Source organism: Eptatretus burgeri, chromosome 5, assembly GCF_056783735.1.
Source record: "Eptatretus burgeri isolate ZD-2024b chromosome 5, Ebu_testis_v1, whole genome shotgun sequence".
Taxonomy (NCBI): Eukaryota; Metazoa; Chordata; class Myxini; order Myxiniformes; family Myxinidae; genus Eptatretus; species Eptatretus burgeri.
Genome location: NC_140965.1, coordinates 44,047,380 through 44,064,879, shown reverse-complemented (window position 1 = coordinate 44,064,879; position 17,500 = coordinate 44,047,380). Strand labels below are relative to the sequence as shown.

At 41.1% G+C, this 17,500-nt stretch overlaps 1 protein-coding gene across 8 annotated transcripts in view; it reads left to right on the top strand.

Annotated features, from left to right (window-relative positions):
• The window catches only part of ZCCHC7 (zinc finger CCHC-type containing 7), a 430,079-nt gene that overhangs the window by 173,722 nt on the left and 238,857 nt on the right, over positions 1–17,500 (top strand). For 7 of the 8 annotated variants that reach the window (XM_085881648.1, XM_085881650.1, XM_085881649.1 and 4 more), the window contains one exon: positions 15,714–15,848. The exons of the other annotated variant lie outside the window; for it this stretch is intronic. In XM_085881648.1, coding sequence (XP_085737774.1) covers positions 15,714–15,848 — 135 coding nt within the window. The remainder of the gene's footprint in view (positions 1–15,713; positions 15,849–17,500) is intronic. 8 annotated transcript variants of the gene reach the window in all.

Below are 17,500 nucleotides of genomic sequence, written 5' to 3'. Positions count from 1 at the left end.
GTTGGCTTGGGGCTCTGCCTGGCAAGAGAGGAGCGGAGTAATGAACACCTCCAGGGGCAGAGCTTGGATCGCCTCTAGAGCGAGGGGAGGAGCGTTTTGTCACCTCCCGAAGGGCAGAGCCTTTATCGCCTCCGAGGGGCCGAGAAGAGGAAAGAGCCTAATCGGGTGGTTGGGTGTGTGAGAGAGGATCGTGGAAGTCTGAGGAGAACTGAGGAGTTTGGAGGAGGATCACAGAGTTCTGAGTCGAGGGAGAGTTTTAAGGAGGTCGTCGTGCCTGCCTTTCTTAGCTCTGTGCCTGTTTCGTCTGCCTGCTACTTTGTCTCACCATCGTCTGCTTGCCTGATCATCACCTGCTCGTCCCGCCTGTCTGTGGCTCCTTCAACGTCCCCACCACCCAGAGATAAGCCACCCGGTTTTTGTTATTGTTGTTATCCATTTTCAAACGTGTAATTCAAAACACCTCACTGCACTGGAAAGCATGGAGACAGGAATACTGTACAGTAAAAATGGGGGGGGGGGGGACTTCAAATACCCTCTCCCAGAATACACATTTACATCGAGAATTTACGGCCTCCTTCCCCTACCCACCACTACCAAGACCACCAGCTAAGATAAAAACACCTCTGTGTACTCTATATCGAGTGCAGCCTGTGGCTGCTGGTTGCATCATTGGTTGGGACGCGGCTATGCCGCTGATGCAGTGTCCCCCTTACCAGTGCACTGGTGCTCATTTTGCCGACCTCAGAAGGATGACAGGCTGAGCCAACCTCCTGGTGTATTTTTAATTCAGTGGCCAACGGGGCTTGAACTCAGGACCCTAGGATTCCAAGCTGCCACCCTAACCACTGAGCCAACACCAGGCTACCTCTGTGTACTAATTAAGGTCAAGCTAATCCTATGTAGCAAGTCTGGATGTAATTGGCCCAGAACTGTAGGAAGAGTAGTGTGACAAACAAACACAAACCGGTTCTTGAATTTGATGAAGGATCGAAGCACTCAATGTTTGTCCACCTCGCTTTGCAGCCACGATTAGCCTTCTTGGTTTTCTCAACACAAGATTTGTCTTCGTACAAATATTTATATTTCCCTGGCTGCTGTTGTCGCACCATCTCATGGCACTTTGGTGACCACTTCTCCGCTCTGGATTCGCTGCGTAGCTCAGTCTATAGGTCGATCAGAGTTTTATGGAATCCAGATTCACTGCGCGACTCACCTGAAAGCCAAATCAGGGTGACAGGAGCGCCGTATCACCCCGGGCTTTTTTCTCCTTTGTCTTCCTGTCCCACAAATTATTTGAAGTCAGTCCTAGACAAGAAGGCCTGATCTTCCTTCCTCCCTGTAACCCCTCCACTCCACACCCACACCTCCCACATCACGACAAGTAATCCCAGTCCTATATTTTGGTAATACCCCTGTAACTGTTCATTTAATTGCCCATTTGTGCATTCCATTTGTGTTATTTATTGATTTGTTTAATATTTGTCTCCAATATGTAGCTAATTGAGGTTAAAGTTATGTTAGGTTTACAGAAAATGTGCCCTGGGAGTGCATCTTCCCATTATAACACAACATCTTTGGGAATATCTCATCTGCTTAACATCACTTTGCTGGGCGTCACACGTTCCAGGAAACGCATCCATGATATCGAGTGGGAACTTGCTGTCGTTTGTTTTAAATAAACAATTGTACAGTTTATTTCAGAATATATCGCACTTTGCAAATTTTTCTCATTTATGCAATTCAATGTCTTAACCCATACTGTAGATAAGTTGATTCTGAGTACAGGTCGAGGCCCGGACTTCCGGAAGGAAAAAGTATTGACTTGTACGCCAAAAAAAATATACAGTAAATTACAAGACCCAATCGTGTTTCACCAGTAATTGGAGGGAATAACCAATCAGCTATCACCTCATCAATTACCCCTAGGTGACTAGGATTATCAAATAAATTACTCCAGGTGGCTGTCTTTGGTTGGAAGAGCACGGAGGTTGTCCAGTGTTGTCATTTTCGAGAATGACATGAATTCTCAGGAAGACTAACTTTGTGTGTATCGAAATTGCCTTATTTTAACAACCACATGATTCTATGGAGCATCCAAAAACCGCCATATTTGTTCCTTTTTTAGATCCTCGTGGAGGATCTCGAAGTCTTACTCACGTTGTTGTTCTTGTGGACTTTTTTGTTTCACAGCCTACAGTTTTCATCGAAACATCCTGAAACTTGGCATACATATGTAAAAATACCCTGCGCAGACAGTAACCATCTCCAATTTTGAAAATTCCTCCGAGAAAAAAAAGTTATGACGTCAAAATATCTCCGCTAATGGAAATCACCTGAAAAATTATCACTGAAACTAGGCAAGCTTTTTGAATTTTGTTTGTGGGACTCGAACAGGGCATGAGCAGAGATGAATTACCGCACATATGATACATCACTATGACGTCATATCAATTTTTATGACGTCATTCCTATTTTTTGACATTTTTTTGTTTCACAACCCAGAGTTTTCATTGGATCTTCTTGAAACTTGCCATGTATATGCAGAAAGCCCACGCGCAGGCAGTAACCATCTCCGATTTTGGAAATTCTTCCTAGAAATAAGTTGACGTCATAATATCGCCGCTAATGGGAATCGCCTACACCATTATCTCCGAAACTAGGCAAGCTGTTTGAATTTTGTTTGCGGGAATCAAGCCGGGCATTAGCACAGATTATAATTTATCGCAAAACTGATACATCACAATGACGTCATATTCGTTTTTATGACGTCATCATTAAGAGGGCGAGGATCTTAGCTCATTTGAGCTTGTTGTTGTTCAAAACAATCTCTCTGACTTCGTGACCACAAAGGGGCCTCAGGCCATAATAATTTTTGTAACCATGATCTAATCTTGGGCGGGATGCCTAAAATCTTAGCATCCATGTTGTTTGTACAATCTGATATCTGAAAATATAAAATCTTCAGGTCCCTTATTGCATGTTTTTGTCATTTTTCATTCCCATGTTTTAATTTAATAATTTGGTGATTTATTCAAACTATTCTTATTACTTTGTAACACTAATTTAACATCATCATTGGCTGTTTTTTAAATATTTTTTTAATTTTTATTTTCCTTCCAATTAATTTTAAAGAATCGTTTTTGCATGTGCCAAGTGTTGGCTTTATGGTTAGGGTGGTGGGCTTGGGATCCTAGCGTCCTGAGTTCAAATCCCGTGCCGTTGACTTAATACCAGATGGGGTTGATTCAGCATGTCATCCTTCTGAGATTGGCCAAATGAGTACGAGCTTGTTGGGATGATTGAGCCATTCGAGTATCCTGTGTCAGAGTGGCGACCCGTCCAGGATTGTGTCCAATAGCCCAGGAGATTGCTTCGGCAGCACTGACGCTCTGTACAGAGTATTATTCCAATGGAGTATGGACTTTTGCATCTTAAATAATGGTGTTAATTCAAACCAGACTTTTCTTTTTCCTTATTCCCTGATCCCATGCGTTGGATGTTTTTCCTTTGTCATGCGTTTTGGCGGGCAAGTTTTCGGGTTCTTTCATTTTCTTTTCTTTTTTTGGGGTAGGGGGTTAAATTATTCCACACAGCTGTATGCAGATGCATGGTCGTGCAAAAATTGCAAAATAATTTAAATAAGTTACACATCTGTGCAGATGGTCCAATTACAAAAACTATATATTTTGCTGTTCATACAGGCTTCTCCAGACAGAGAAGCATATGTATGAAATAATTCTGCCACTATTAATGCAAATGCGATTAAAGGGCTGCCTTTCTGATTGACATCTGCCAAATACCACACATGTTTAAACCTCCAAAGTTTCGGTTATAAAGATGCCAAATCCTATGTGTGGCATAGTTTTGTTCAGGCAACTGATGTATATCACGAAGCAAATGGCAATTTCTGAAGAAGAGATGATATTTATTTTAAAAAAAGGTAAAGACTTAAAAAAAAAAGTGTGTCGGTGCTTTTTTGATTTGGACCCATGCTGCTAAGGCTGAGTTGGATATCTGGTATGGCCTATTGCTTCTTGGCTTAAGGCAAAGTTTGAGAGCGTTGGCGTTGCCTCACTTCTGCTCGTCACACCTGGCCGGGAAAATGGGATACAGATGCTGAAGCTGCTGAAATGAAACGGCAAAGGCTGGCTGTTGCAACGACAGAACAGAACATATCTGGCCTTCCCCTCCTCCTTTCCAGCTGTGCATGCTCACGTATGAATTTGATGAAATGTTGGTAGTGATGGAATTGTTTGATCAGTGGTGAAAACCACAACCTCATAAGTCTTCAAACAGTCATTGATTTCAGTAATATAACAAAAGCTATGTAAATAGGGTTTGTTTTTATCATTTCTGGTGTTTATTGTTTCAAAACTTTACCATGTATGGAACTTTACCTGAAGTGGGAAGGTGTAACTAACTGTAACTGGGAAGTTTTGTTGTAAGTGTCCTGGACTAATGATTTGAATTAAAATGGGTTGGGTGAACACTGCAACTGTATAGGAAGGTCGACAGACATTTTAGCTTGGTTGTATCGTTTGTTAAATTTTTCATAAGATCTGTTGCAAGATTTACAAAATGTTAAACATATGCTGAAAATAGCTTAATTAAATGCTTTTTCTAAATCACTCTTCTTTTGATTCATTCTTCAAAACTAACCCTTTTCACTACTACAGACAAACGTTTTTGCTGCAAGCTTGACATTGTCTGGAGAATTGAGTGGGATCGAAAGGAAGTGAATTAGATATAAAAACAGAGCAGTGAATGAATGAAAAAGAGATGAGTTAATGAATATTGTGACTTTAGTGGGAAATCTTCATACTTTTCAGCTGTAAATCCGTGATATTAACCACGCTCAACCAATCATAAATACTTCACTCATGCATAACCACACACAAGCACCACATCGCATTATTGAGTGGCTGCATATTAAATCTACCTGCCTTCTTTTACCAGATCTGTATTTGCCTGTCTTTCTCACTATCTTGCTCCCTTTTTGTCATGCACTCTTCTTACTGCTGCTCCCATTCCTAACCAACTGTTTCCTTAACAATACAAACAGAAGGATTTAAGAAACCCTGTTTTGGTTCCTGTTCATTGCTATCTTTTTTATTACTTTCAGATTGTGCCCCAAGGTTCTCTTACTTTTTACTGTTTTCGAAAGGTACTTGACGTTCCTCCATTTTAATTGATGTTCCTCCATTTAAAAGTTGTGGAAGGATTTGGACAAAACTTGTTGCACACGTTGTGGGTGTGTGACAAGGCTGAATCAGTTTGATTTTGGTGAAGGTTCGAATCCGGATCCGGGTGAATTTATGCACTCTCCTGAGTGTCCTTCCAGTTTACCTCCATCAATGAAGGTGGAAGGAGGTTGTTTTCACTCCTGTGTGTCTGTCTGTCTGTCTGTCTTTGATACTTGCAAAAATCAAAGATTTTTGAAGTACTGTATATTGGTTGGTCTTGTGCATTATTCTGTTTGTTTATGTCATGCCATGTATCAGTCTCTCTCGTATGTATGTATGTATGTATGTATGTATGTATGTATGTACGTACGTACTGTATGTTTGTCTGTGAGTGCGATAACTCGGGAAAGCTTTCAGCTATCTTCGTCAAACTTTACCAAAGGATTGAGGACAAAAGTGAGGCTGTCATTTTTTTTGATGATGTATCTCAAAGGTCAAGGTGACAGTGACATCGTTTGCATTATTTTTGTTGTACCTGTCAGGCAGTACTAAACAAAATTGTGCACTGCCTGATGTCTTTTGTTTGTTTGTTTGTATGTCATTCGCCTGCAGGTTACAATTTTAAACCGATCTTCACAAAACTTCACCACATGGTAGAGGTCGTCATCAGGAAGAGGCCGATTTTTTGAGGTCAAAAGGTTAACATGGGCCAAAGATCAACAACTTGGGTGGTATTTCTACAATCCTCAATTTTCATTCGATTTACTTGAAATTCCAACAGTATTTGTACATCAGGTCACAGAATTCAACCACCAATTATTTTTGAGCTCAACCTAGGTGAAAGGTCAACATAGGCTGAATTTCTGAAATTGTCAATTTTCATCTGATTGACTTGAAATTTGACGTGGAGTTGCATATTTGTTCATTGAATTCAACAACCATTTATTTTTAAGGTCAAATCTGTTATATGGATTTCGTAAGTGTAGTGCAATGCATGACATCTTTGTTGTCTTTTACCGGACTTAGTCCGAAACGGGGGCTTATGGATTTGGTCTCGATTTTTATGTCTGTGCGTGCGTGTGCGTCCGCAACCATATCCTGGACATGCATGGATCAATTTTATTCGTACTTGGCACAGACTAACACATGATGGTATACATATGCACATAATTTGTTATTTTGACATCATATCCAAGATGGCCGACTGGCAGCCATTTTAGTTGTCGAAAAAAAACCCGGTGTCAAACATGTCCTCAACCATTTCTCGGACATGCATTTACTGATATTGTTCAAACTAAACACCCGGATAATGAATGATTGCTTACATATGCAAGTCATTTTTTTTTTCTCGAGATCAGATCCAACATGGCCGACTTGTGACCATTTTATTACTTAAATGTGTCCCCAACCATTTCTCAGACATGCATGGTCTGATTTTGGCATCTCCCGCAATGAGGCTGAGTCTTTGGGCCTCTCACTCAATCACCGCAGGCTGGTCGGTGGTCTTTCTGTCTTCTACCGTCTCCTCTCCAGCCTTGCCCCCCCTGCTCTCTCTCTCTCTGCGATTTGTCCCCACCACATTTCCGCAGGGCGCTCAAGGTCGGCCAACAACTCCCTTCTGGTAAAACTATCAAAATCACGAATCACTGCTCACCTTCACTCTTTCATTCCTCTTTTTCCCCCACCTTTGGAATAAACTCCCTCACTCTATTCAATCCCATTCTTCCCTCCAGGCCTTCCAAGCAGCTGTTCATCACTACCTCTTATCATCCCCCATCCAAATCCTCGATATTTTCTACCCCCGATAATCCACCCAAGCCCACCTCCTTCAAATTCCTGCTTTCCTTCCTGAAAGTCCCTGTAATGTCCATCTTGTATTCCCCATGTTCCCCACCCCATCCTTCTCCCTTCCACAGATCTCCAAATGTCTCTGTTCCCCACTGTTTTGTCCTTTCCACTCCCGCCCCTCTTGTCTCATGCCCCCCCCCCCTTGCTGTGCGTTGTGTTAGATCTCACACGAGCCTCGACAAGGTATACAAAAAAAAAATTAAAAAGCGTGCCACAAGTACAGTACATGATGGCATACATGTGCACCTCACTTTATTTTGTGATCTGATCAAAGATGGCTGACTGGTAGACTGGCAGCCATTTTAGTTTTACATAAATATGGGCTAGCCCTTTAACCCCATACAGCAAAATTACTAAAACAATAAGGGCTGACATTTTATGTCTTTTTTACTTGTTTCCTCCACCACTGAAGGTGTAGGAGGTTGTTTTCACCCCCTTTCTGTTTGTCTGTTTGTTTGTTTGCAGGATATCTTAAAAAGTTGTTGACAGATCCGGATGAAATTTTGTGGACAGGTTGGGTGTGTGACAAGGATGAACTGATTCGATTTTGGTGAAGCTCCGAATACAGATCCAGATACGACAATTTTTTTAAGTGATTTTCACCATTGAGAGATGGTGCCAAAAATAATATATAGCATGATATCTCAAAAATGTATTGGATCCGATATGTTATACTGGATCATACATTGCATAGCTCAGTTCATCAAAATAAAGAATAATTACTGCACCGTAGTCCCAAGAAGAAAGCCAGACATAAACACACACACACACACACACACACACACACACACACACACACACACACACACACACACACACACACACACACACACACACACACACACACACACACACACACACACACACACACACACACACACACACACACACACACACACACACACACACACACACACACACACACACACAGACACACACACACACACACACACACACACACGTACTTACAAAAGCTATTATTATTTGAAGTTCTAACCTTAACTTATAAGCATTTGACTGATTTCCCAACTTCCCGGATCATCAGCTGGGCACCGTTTTTCATAGAGTTTTCGATCCTTTCAGCCCAAAATCTCTCCAAACGGCAGATCCACAACCCTGGTCACAGGTCCACATCGGTAGACTACTCAACATCAATGGACCCACAACCTCAAAGTTGTGGTCCAGACAGTCAGTCAACACAGCAATGCAATATCCTTCTTCAAACTTAGAATTGCATAAATTGATATATCTAAATAAGTAGATATATCAATCATATCTACTTCAAATTGCAATATCCTTCTTCTGGAAGAGCACTCAGTAGAGCACATACCTCCACCACATAATGCCTGATCCACAAGACCATATCGGGCCCAATACCTTTTTTGAAATATCATGCTATACAGTACTATATAGTTTTTGGTCCTATCTCTCAATGGTGAAGAATCACTTTATAAATTAAATAATTCTCCTATCCAAATCCAGATTCAGATCTTCACCAAAATCGAATCAATTCATTCTTGTCACACACCCAACCTGTCCATCAAGTTTCATCCGAATCCGTGCACAACTTTTTGAGATATCCTGCACACATACAAATGGACAAACAAACAAACAGATAGGCAAAGAGCCAGAAAGGGGTGAAAACAACCTCCTTCACCTTCGGTGGTGGAGGTAATAGAAGGCGATGATGGAGTGTAAAGACATTCTCACAAGACCTGATCAAACAATCATCCAAATATCCTCTGTTTACCATGATGGAAAAAAAACCTTCTCAGCACGTTCCACAAAATCATCCTTTACTGAACAAATTCTTGCAAATCTAAGTTGAGATTTGTGGAGTTCGGAAGGCACCGAACTCTACCGAGTGCTCTTCTGGTTTCACACTATTTATTTTATTTACATGTTTATTTCATTGTTAACATGCTTTATTTATATATTTAACATGTTTATTTAAATTGTCATATGTTCCTTTTTAGCTGCTGCCCACCTTTTTCTATCAGTCTATTACCTTCCTCCATATTCCATTGAAGCCAGGAACTGAACTCCACACCCCCTCCCCCCACCTCCTTTTCCCATTGGGCCCTGGTTTTGACGATCGTGATTAAGAACTCCCCACGTGACTAACCATAGCCAAACAGTGGGGCAGAACTCTCATCCATGATTTACACACTAGTATCTAACCAACGGAGAAATGACGATCGAGCAGTTTAGAAAGTTGACGAAGCCCAAAATGGACATGCATTTCCAGGCAAAACAGTTATTTACAGAGCAAAAACTGTGTCACCAAGAAAGATTTTACACTTCAGCACATAAGCCCCTTAGTCAGCTGATTTAACATGGCTCTACACACAAAGGCCCCTCAGTCATTCTGGTGAAACTATTGCCTGTGTTCTTTGCTATTGCCTTTGCTCTTTGCGCCACTGGACTCGCAAACGTGCATTGCCAGGAGTGATGAGCGGTTAGTGTACTGCAACCCGACTATGGTATCCCCCTCTGTGGAGTTCTGGGCAGACCATTTTTGATGAAACTGGCTGCTCGTGCCCCAGGTTGAAATTTACAGTCTGTTGAAATCTGTAATTGCTCGCCTGCTTTGTCTTGCACTTCAAATTAATGCACGGACATCACGATCCATGAGTATGCACTTCCGCCCACTGTTGCCCTTTGCTGATGATGGCTTTCCCTCGGCGTTCCATGCCGACATCACCTTAGAGGCTTAGACAGTTTTGCTCGTGAAACATTAGCAGGTTGAGCTGTCTTTGTCATTGAAGCTCCTGCCAAACGTGCCCCACCAATCACCCATCTTTAAGTCACTGAGGTTTCCTCTTGCAGCCGTGCTGGCCATAATTCCGGAGGACTAGGTCTGTGCAGCATTTTTAGACATGACCCTAAGCATGCTGGGATGTTAATTGCTTAATTAACACATGGGCCACACCTTTGAGGATGCAGTTGCTTTCAACATACTTGGTGGGCCTCATTTACCCAGGTGTTTCCATTTTTTTGTCCATTACTTGAAAATATATATGTATATATCATTCTAACCACTGATTCACTGACTGACTCACTGACTGCTATTAAAGTTTGGTGCCTTCCGGGTGACATAGAAAGCTGAAATTTTGCATGCCAACAGACATCAAAGCCGATATATCAGGAAAAATCACAGAACTGTCAGAAAGCATGTATTAAGAAAATATAAATAAATGGAAAAAAAAATGCAGGTGAACGACCTGATATAACGACACGGTAATTTTGTGTGCCGACGCACGTTGAAGCTGGTACACCAGGACAAATCACAGACCCATTGGAAAGCATATGAAAATATAAATAAATGAAAAAAAACCCTGAAAATAAATCAATGAAAAGGACAAATGCAGGTCAGCGACCCGAAACAATGAGGAAGCATGGTTGGTTATTACTTAAAATGTGTAAGCAAACCCCACTAGTGTGTGTACACACACACACACACACACACACACACACACACACACACACACACACACACACACACACACACACACACACACACACACACACACACACACACACACACACACACACATACATATATATATATATATACATACATACATACATACATACATACATACATACATACATACATAGAAAACATTATTGTCTCTTCCTCTCTCTCTGGCTTTCTTTGTTCCTTATGCATGGCCATATCGTTCAAGTTACAAACAACAAAGTTGTGGTGCAAATACAGCTTTATGTAGGGGTAACATAGGCTATGTGACACAGCCTCACGTGGGGGACTGGAGGGGGGGGGGTGAACTGGCATAAATTCTCGAGGTAAATGTGTACCATGTAGCGACATGTGGTGGTGGCGGCAGAGGGTATTACAATTTTCTCTTTTTCCCTGGGTAACGCTGACGTTAAAGCATTCTTCACATGGGTAAATTTGTCCTCCTTCAAATCTACCCCACCCCCAAAAAAAAGAAAACATGGATGGGTCTGTCAAAGCCTGTCATCGTGTGTGAGGCATTTCTAGTGGGAAGGGACATCAGGACACAAAAGGGGGGCAAGGGAGGGAGTGGGACGTGAGGATGGGGTCTGGTAGTGGGTGGTGAGGGGGAAGGGTTAAAGCCTCGATGCACTTGTAAATTTGTCTTCCTTTCATTCTCCTTCTTGCACAAAATTTGAGGTCAACACGACAACTAATTGGTCTGTCAGCGAAGTGATGGGAAGGCTCTGCTAGTCTATGCAGTGCCTATAGAAAGTCCACACCCCCTTTCAAATTTTTTTTCTCCTTTTGTTGCCTTATAACCTCGAATTAAACTGTATTAAATCAGACTTTTTCCACCTTTATTTACACATCGTAACCCACAACTTCTCAATGAAAAACAAATTCCACAAATTTCAGAGAATTAATAAAAAAATACAAAACTAGAATATCTTGGTTGGATAAGTGTCCATCTCCCTGAGTTAATACGTGGTGGAAGCACCTTTGACAGCAATTACACCTGTGAGTCTGTTTGGATAGGTCTCCACCAACTTTGCACACCTTGATTGGGTAATATTTACCCATTCTTCTGTACAAAACTGTTCAAGCTCAGTTAAGTTGCGTGGGGAGCGTTGATGAAGAGCAATCTACAAGTCCTGCCACAGATTTTCAATTGGATTTAGGTCGGAGCGCTGACTGGGCCACTCAAGGATATTTACCTCAAGGACAATCACGGTTCCTTTCTTGAGGCAATGTTTTTTTCTGGCCGGATGCCCTTCCAGACGCCAACCCTGGTCGCCTCTTACAACACACAAGGATACGGTACCCCGATTCTAACCGGGGCATACACCGGGACCAGTACACTGGAACTCATTTCGCCGACCTCGGAAGGATGACAGGCTGAGTCAACCTCCTGGTGTTAATTCAGTGGCAAACGGGACTTGAACTCAGGACCCTGGGATCCCAATTCAGCGACTCTAACCACGAAGCCAACACCAGGCTATGTGTATGTGTGTTGTGTGTTGTGCGTGATGGGAGTGAGGTGTTTGAGAGGTTTATTGCCTGATTATGTTCATGCAGTTTCAGGAAATTGACTCGATGGTCACAAAAGTGAGAAACTTCACTCTTTTTTTTCTCTCCTGAGCAAACATTTGTTTCAGAAATGTTCATGAGGAATTATGTTATTTGTTGTTGTTGTTGTTGTTGTTGTTGTTTTATTTCCTGGAATGCATTAAGGTTTATTAACTTCGTTGCTAAGCACTTGAAAAAAGCCTTTTTATTTTATTTTTCTTAGGTTGCCAGAAACTTCTGTCCAAGTTGTCACAATTTTGATGCATTGGGTGTATTATCCTTCCCTGAACGTTTTGTCAAATGTCACAATTAATCCAGAAAAATGTCTTTTTGCTTAAAGCACCAAAATTTTTTTATTCTTTGTTACACATTAAAGTTAACCATAATGTTATCATATAATTTAGTCATCCCCAAAGAGGCATGGAAGATCCAAGCTGATTATTCCATGTTGGGAGAAAAACTTTCAAACATCAACATTGCTACAACAAAACAAACCGAACAAACTCACTCGTACAATTTCACTTCCCAAGAGGTCTTGTGACATCCACACAGTTCAACCATAATGCTTTTAACATTACGAACATGTCTATTTATGAATTCTTGAATTGCACCTCAAAGGAATTTGATTGTCTAATTACAAGAACTTTGGAAACCATCCTGCTCTCTACCAAATGTAAAGCAGTTGTTATTGCACCATTCTTTTCAAACAAATTGGAGCTTCAGCTAACTTCAAAAAGAAAAGTTTGAAGATGCATGGGCTCAGTTCCTTTCTTTGGCTCTCTGTATTAATTTGGCACTCCTGCTAATTGGGTATATGCATCGGGCTTAATCTTAGGTTTGGAAGACGTCATAAATGATGATCGATACGACTTTTGACGGCTGGATTTAAAGATTGATGTTTTTATGTAATTTTCTTTCTATTTCCATGATTCACATTGCACTGTATTTTTGAAGAAATTGGGTACCACTGGAGCTTTTGATGTGCCACAGAGAGCGAGCGATAAGCACTACCCTTTCTCCTGCGACTCTCCTCCCATTCCCTACCCTTCCTTTCCCACCCATCCCCCAGCTAAGATTCCTGTTGTGCAGCTCATTGGCATGAGGGGTGATTATTACCTGGGGACTTTGTAATTTGAACCATGCACTCTGTTCAGCAGAGAGGAAATTACGCTTTGGTTTGTAACAAGCACTGACGTGATTTATTCGTGCCTTTTATGTGTTTTAATTAAAAGATTGACTTTCTGCAGGCTAACATTTCTTTTAAAATAGCAAACTATTGTTGTTGTTTGGCATCGGATATAGTATGTCGACACGCAATACACTCTTAAATGGTATCCTAACACAGTCAAACAGCAAACTGTTGCTGTTTGGCACTGGAACTAGTTCTTTTGAAGACATTTTTGAAATAATTGTGTCTGAACCTCACTTCAATTGACTGCCTTGCGTTTCTCTGTTTTTGTACGACAGGCCATCGTGCTGGGTCACAGTCATGATTAAAATAAATAAATTAACCAAGGCACACATTTAACCACCAAAACGAATCATATTTATAAACATAAACAACAGCTATGGCATGTTTTTAATTTAAAGTTGGGAATTATTTTTGAGATATTTTGCATTTCTTTTCACATTTGGGGACAAATATTTTTGGGTCCTTAAAATCCAATTTCCCAACAATTACATGAGCAGCACTTACCACAACCTTCCCCCACCCTACACCTTTTCCAGCCTATTACTGCTGGGCAGATGATTTTTTTTTTTTAACCAGATGATTCTCGGTGCTGATTTGACACAGAATTGAAAATGATGCCATCAGAACATTTGCTGTGTTTGGAATTGCAGAAAAGTGTTTTTCATTCAGCTCAGATTAATCACAGCATCACTTTCATTCTGTCTTCCTTCCACAAGTTTTATCATAACTGCGGTGGGGGCGGGGGGGGGGTGTTATCTTGTTTTAAAAAGCCTAAAGGCAGAAACAGCACCATCTTAGTCTGACCAGCATTGATATAAAACTTGCAAAAATCCATGTGACCTTTGGGTAGTGGTCCATGGTAATGCTTCTTCATTTCTTGTAGCCTGAGGCTTAATATCAGCCAGCCACCAAGTTTAGGAATAATTTGCAGTCTGAAATCCTTTGCTGCATCTTTGTCTTCGGAATTAAAATGCACGAATCAAGTGCACAATTTTTTTTACCTCCCCCCCCCCACCCACATTTGTTTTACAGCATATTTTAATGATAACCCAAGAGCTCTGAATTTCGTTTTCAAAAAATGCACCATTTCTTAAGATTATATGTATTGTTCACAAATGAAGTTGCCAACAGATGTTTTGTAGTCATTCGAGGACCCCGGTGGCAAGAAATGGCTTTCTCCACAGAAGCTCTTGGGAAATTCACTACGTTGCACTTGCTGCTTAATGGTGCTTTTTTAAATTTTAGTTTATTTTTCCAACTTCAGATGCAAAAATGAAAAGTTAAATAATGATCAAATATAGTTTGTCTCAGATTTTGAAATTCGAGTTTTAGTTTCCTTTAATCATATTTATTTATGTTTCCTTGGCTGCATGGTTGATGCCAGAAAGCTGTTCTGAGCTTGGCAGCTATCAAATCACTTAAGTGTTTTGGTGTATGGAATATTTGTAAGGCCCCTCGTTTAAATCGTGAATGGGAAAATCGAGATTTAGGTGGTAGATAAATAACTTCCCTTGACTTTTAGAGATGCAATCTGTATATTTGTTAAATGCTTTGTCTTTGGGAGCATGATGTTGTCACCTTTTGCATTATGTATTATTGTGACCGTTTGACCCAACTCACCTTCAACGAGGTTTTGTGCAAACATCTCCCAGCAGTATGGTTGGACAGACAGTGCATCATAATGATCTCCTGTTACACCAACAGAACGACGATGAGTCAAATGGAGCTTGGTTGCACATAAATTTATATAGCTTCAAAAATGGCTGCTTTTATGTGTGGTGTTAGATGGAACAAGGTGATGGTGTGCTTTCGCAAAAAGATTTATGGGTCTCTTGATGGTTTATATGTTGGTGCTGTTCTTGAGGTGTTGTGAGCTAGTCTTCGATCTGGAATGGTTTTGGGGCCAATGAAATAGAAGCAGTGCTGATACTGCTTGTAAAAAAAATGAATACACTGTTAACTTGTACTTATTATTATAATTATTATTATTATTTATGACTATTCTTATGATTATTGACACTTCATTGTATCAATTCATGAAATGATTGACTATGTTGTCATATAAACCATCGTGTGCAGTTTTTGGCTTGGTTCAGTTGTATGTCACAGGTTATATTAGGCAGGCCTCACTCTTGCTTCTCTGCACATCATACAAATCTTACTATGTAAATCCAGTTTTAATAATGATAATAATAATAATAATTAGTCCTTTCACTTGTTTGCTCAAGTGACTTTATCTGAATGCAGAATTGGTTCAATATTGATCTTTCAGTACAAGTTGGTGCAACTCTTGATTCTTGCTTGGAGTGGTAGTCCCCTCCACATTACCACACCAAGTGATCACACATGTATGTTTAGCATTTTCCATCATGTTGCACAAGCTTGGATGTGTTTTAAAGGGACATGTACCATGTATCAAGTCCGAAATTGCTTTGGCTACAGATCGCTCCTTGTGCCTCAGGCCTGCATTGTCAATCAGAAGAGGGCTACAGTGAAAGGTGCCCAGTCAAAAGGACGCCTGCATAAAAAGAATAGTCGACCTTATGATTGGTGCAACAAGCAGAAACCGCATTTCCAGGCTCGTCGTCAAGGAAGGGTACTTTCACAATCTTTTCTTACCTTAGAAATGATCTGATCACACATTTGGGTTCTTGACAAGTTAATGGACGCACGGTATAATTTGTAATCATGTACGTGGTGATTAATTATTCATTTTTAAAATTGCTTGCAGAAAACCTTTAAAATGTAATGAATTTGTAGTAAGCTTCATCCTCATTTTTTTAAGGGCTGTGGTGATTACAGTTGAGGACTGTCCAATTCGTTGTATGAAGATTATTACTTTTATACCAGTGATTTTATACCAGTGAGTGATCATGAAATACCAGTGATGTAATTGTGTCCTGTGAGCAAACAGTTTTTTTTTTCTTTTACATTTACAACTTACTTGGAATTTAAATTGGGATGTTGTGCTCGCAGAAGTCAATATTCCCCATCCCAATATCGGCAAGAGCTATCATTGTCTTTTTCTTCAGTGGCAACACGAAAGGCCATTTTATCTCTGCTCCTGAACTGTCCCATATTCCAAGAATTCTTGCATTTTGCAGTCAATGCCATATGAATACATATTTTAAAACATTTTGAGTGCAAAACTCGTTAATGCAATTCACATGTCTGGGGTAGTGGAAAATGAGACGAGAGATTAAACAAATTTCAGTGGAAGGGTTGGAGGTTGAGGGTTCGGTGAATTCGTACAAGGTCGCGAAGTCGAGTGGACATAATTCAATGTGTAAATTCGCATGTTAATAGACAAATAGGCATTCAATAATGTACAAACGGAGATCTCTCGTGTGTGTGTGTGTGTGTGTGTGTGTGTGTGTGTGTGTGTGTGTGTGTGTGTGTGTGTGTGTGTGTGTGTGTGTGTGTGTGTGTGTGTGTGTGTGTGTGTGTGTGTGTGTGTGTGTGTGTGTGTGTGTGTGTGTGTATGTACATATAATTGATATGCAAAAAAAAAAAAAAATTATATATATTGCGGATCCGGGGTGGCGGGATTCTGACCCGGTCCCTGGTGCCAGCCTCGCCACCACCGTCTCCGGGAATCTATAACGCCGGCCGGCTCGGCACAGGCCTCGGGTCACGCATCTTCAATCGCGATACCAACGTAATCCTGAACCTTACCAGTTGGGGAGATAGAACCCCTGGTTACAGACCGGTTTTGTCAGAGACCGAGCGGAGTCCACCAGTCTGTAACCACTTTTGGTTTTATATGCCAATCGAATGGATCGTTCCTCGACGCGACACGCATTAATCCATAGCGGCAACTTCATAAGAATTAACCAGATTTATTGGGGAACATCAGGGATCACAACACAAGCAATAAACACGACAATGGTTTTATTAACAATCAACCCATTCTTAACTAGGGAACCATGGCTACAGGTTTTGAGGGGATCACTACTGAAATATGCCTTATACAACACATGCAGACAAAACAGACAGACAGCATGCATGCAGACAGAGTACTTGGTGATGGCTCATGGACGAGAGGAAAGCGTCAAGAAGCACGAATGGCGCTTGTAGCAAACAAGCAGGTGTCCACGGGCTCGAACTCCCAGCTCGAACGTGCCGCGCGGCAAGAAATGGCGGCGCAGCACCTTTCTGCTTTAGTCACCGCGTGCGCACGTTCTCCTCAGCGCCTTCCGGCTAGGCGCAACGTCGACGATGCGAGACCGCCGATCTCTCTCCAGGGTT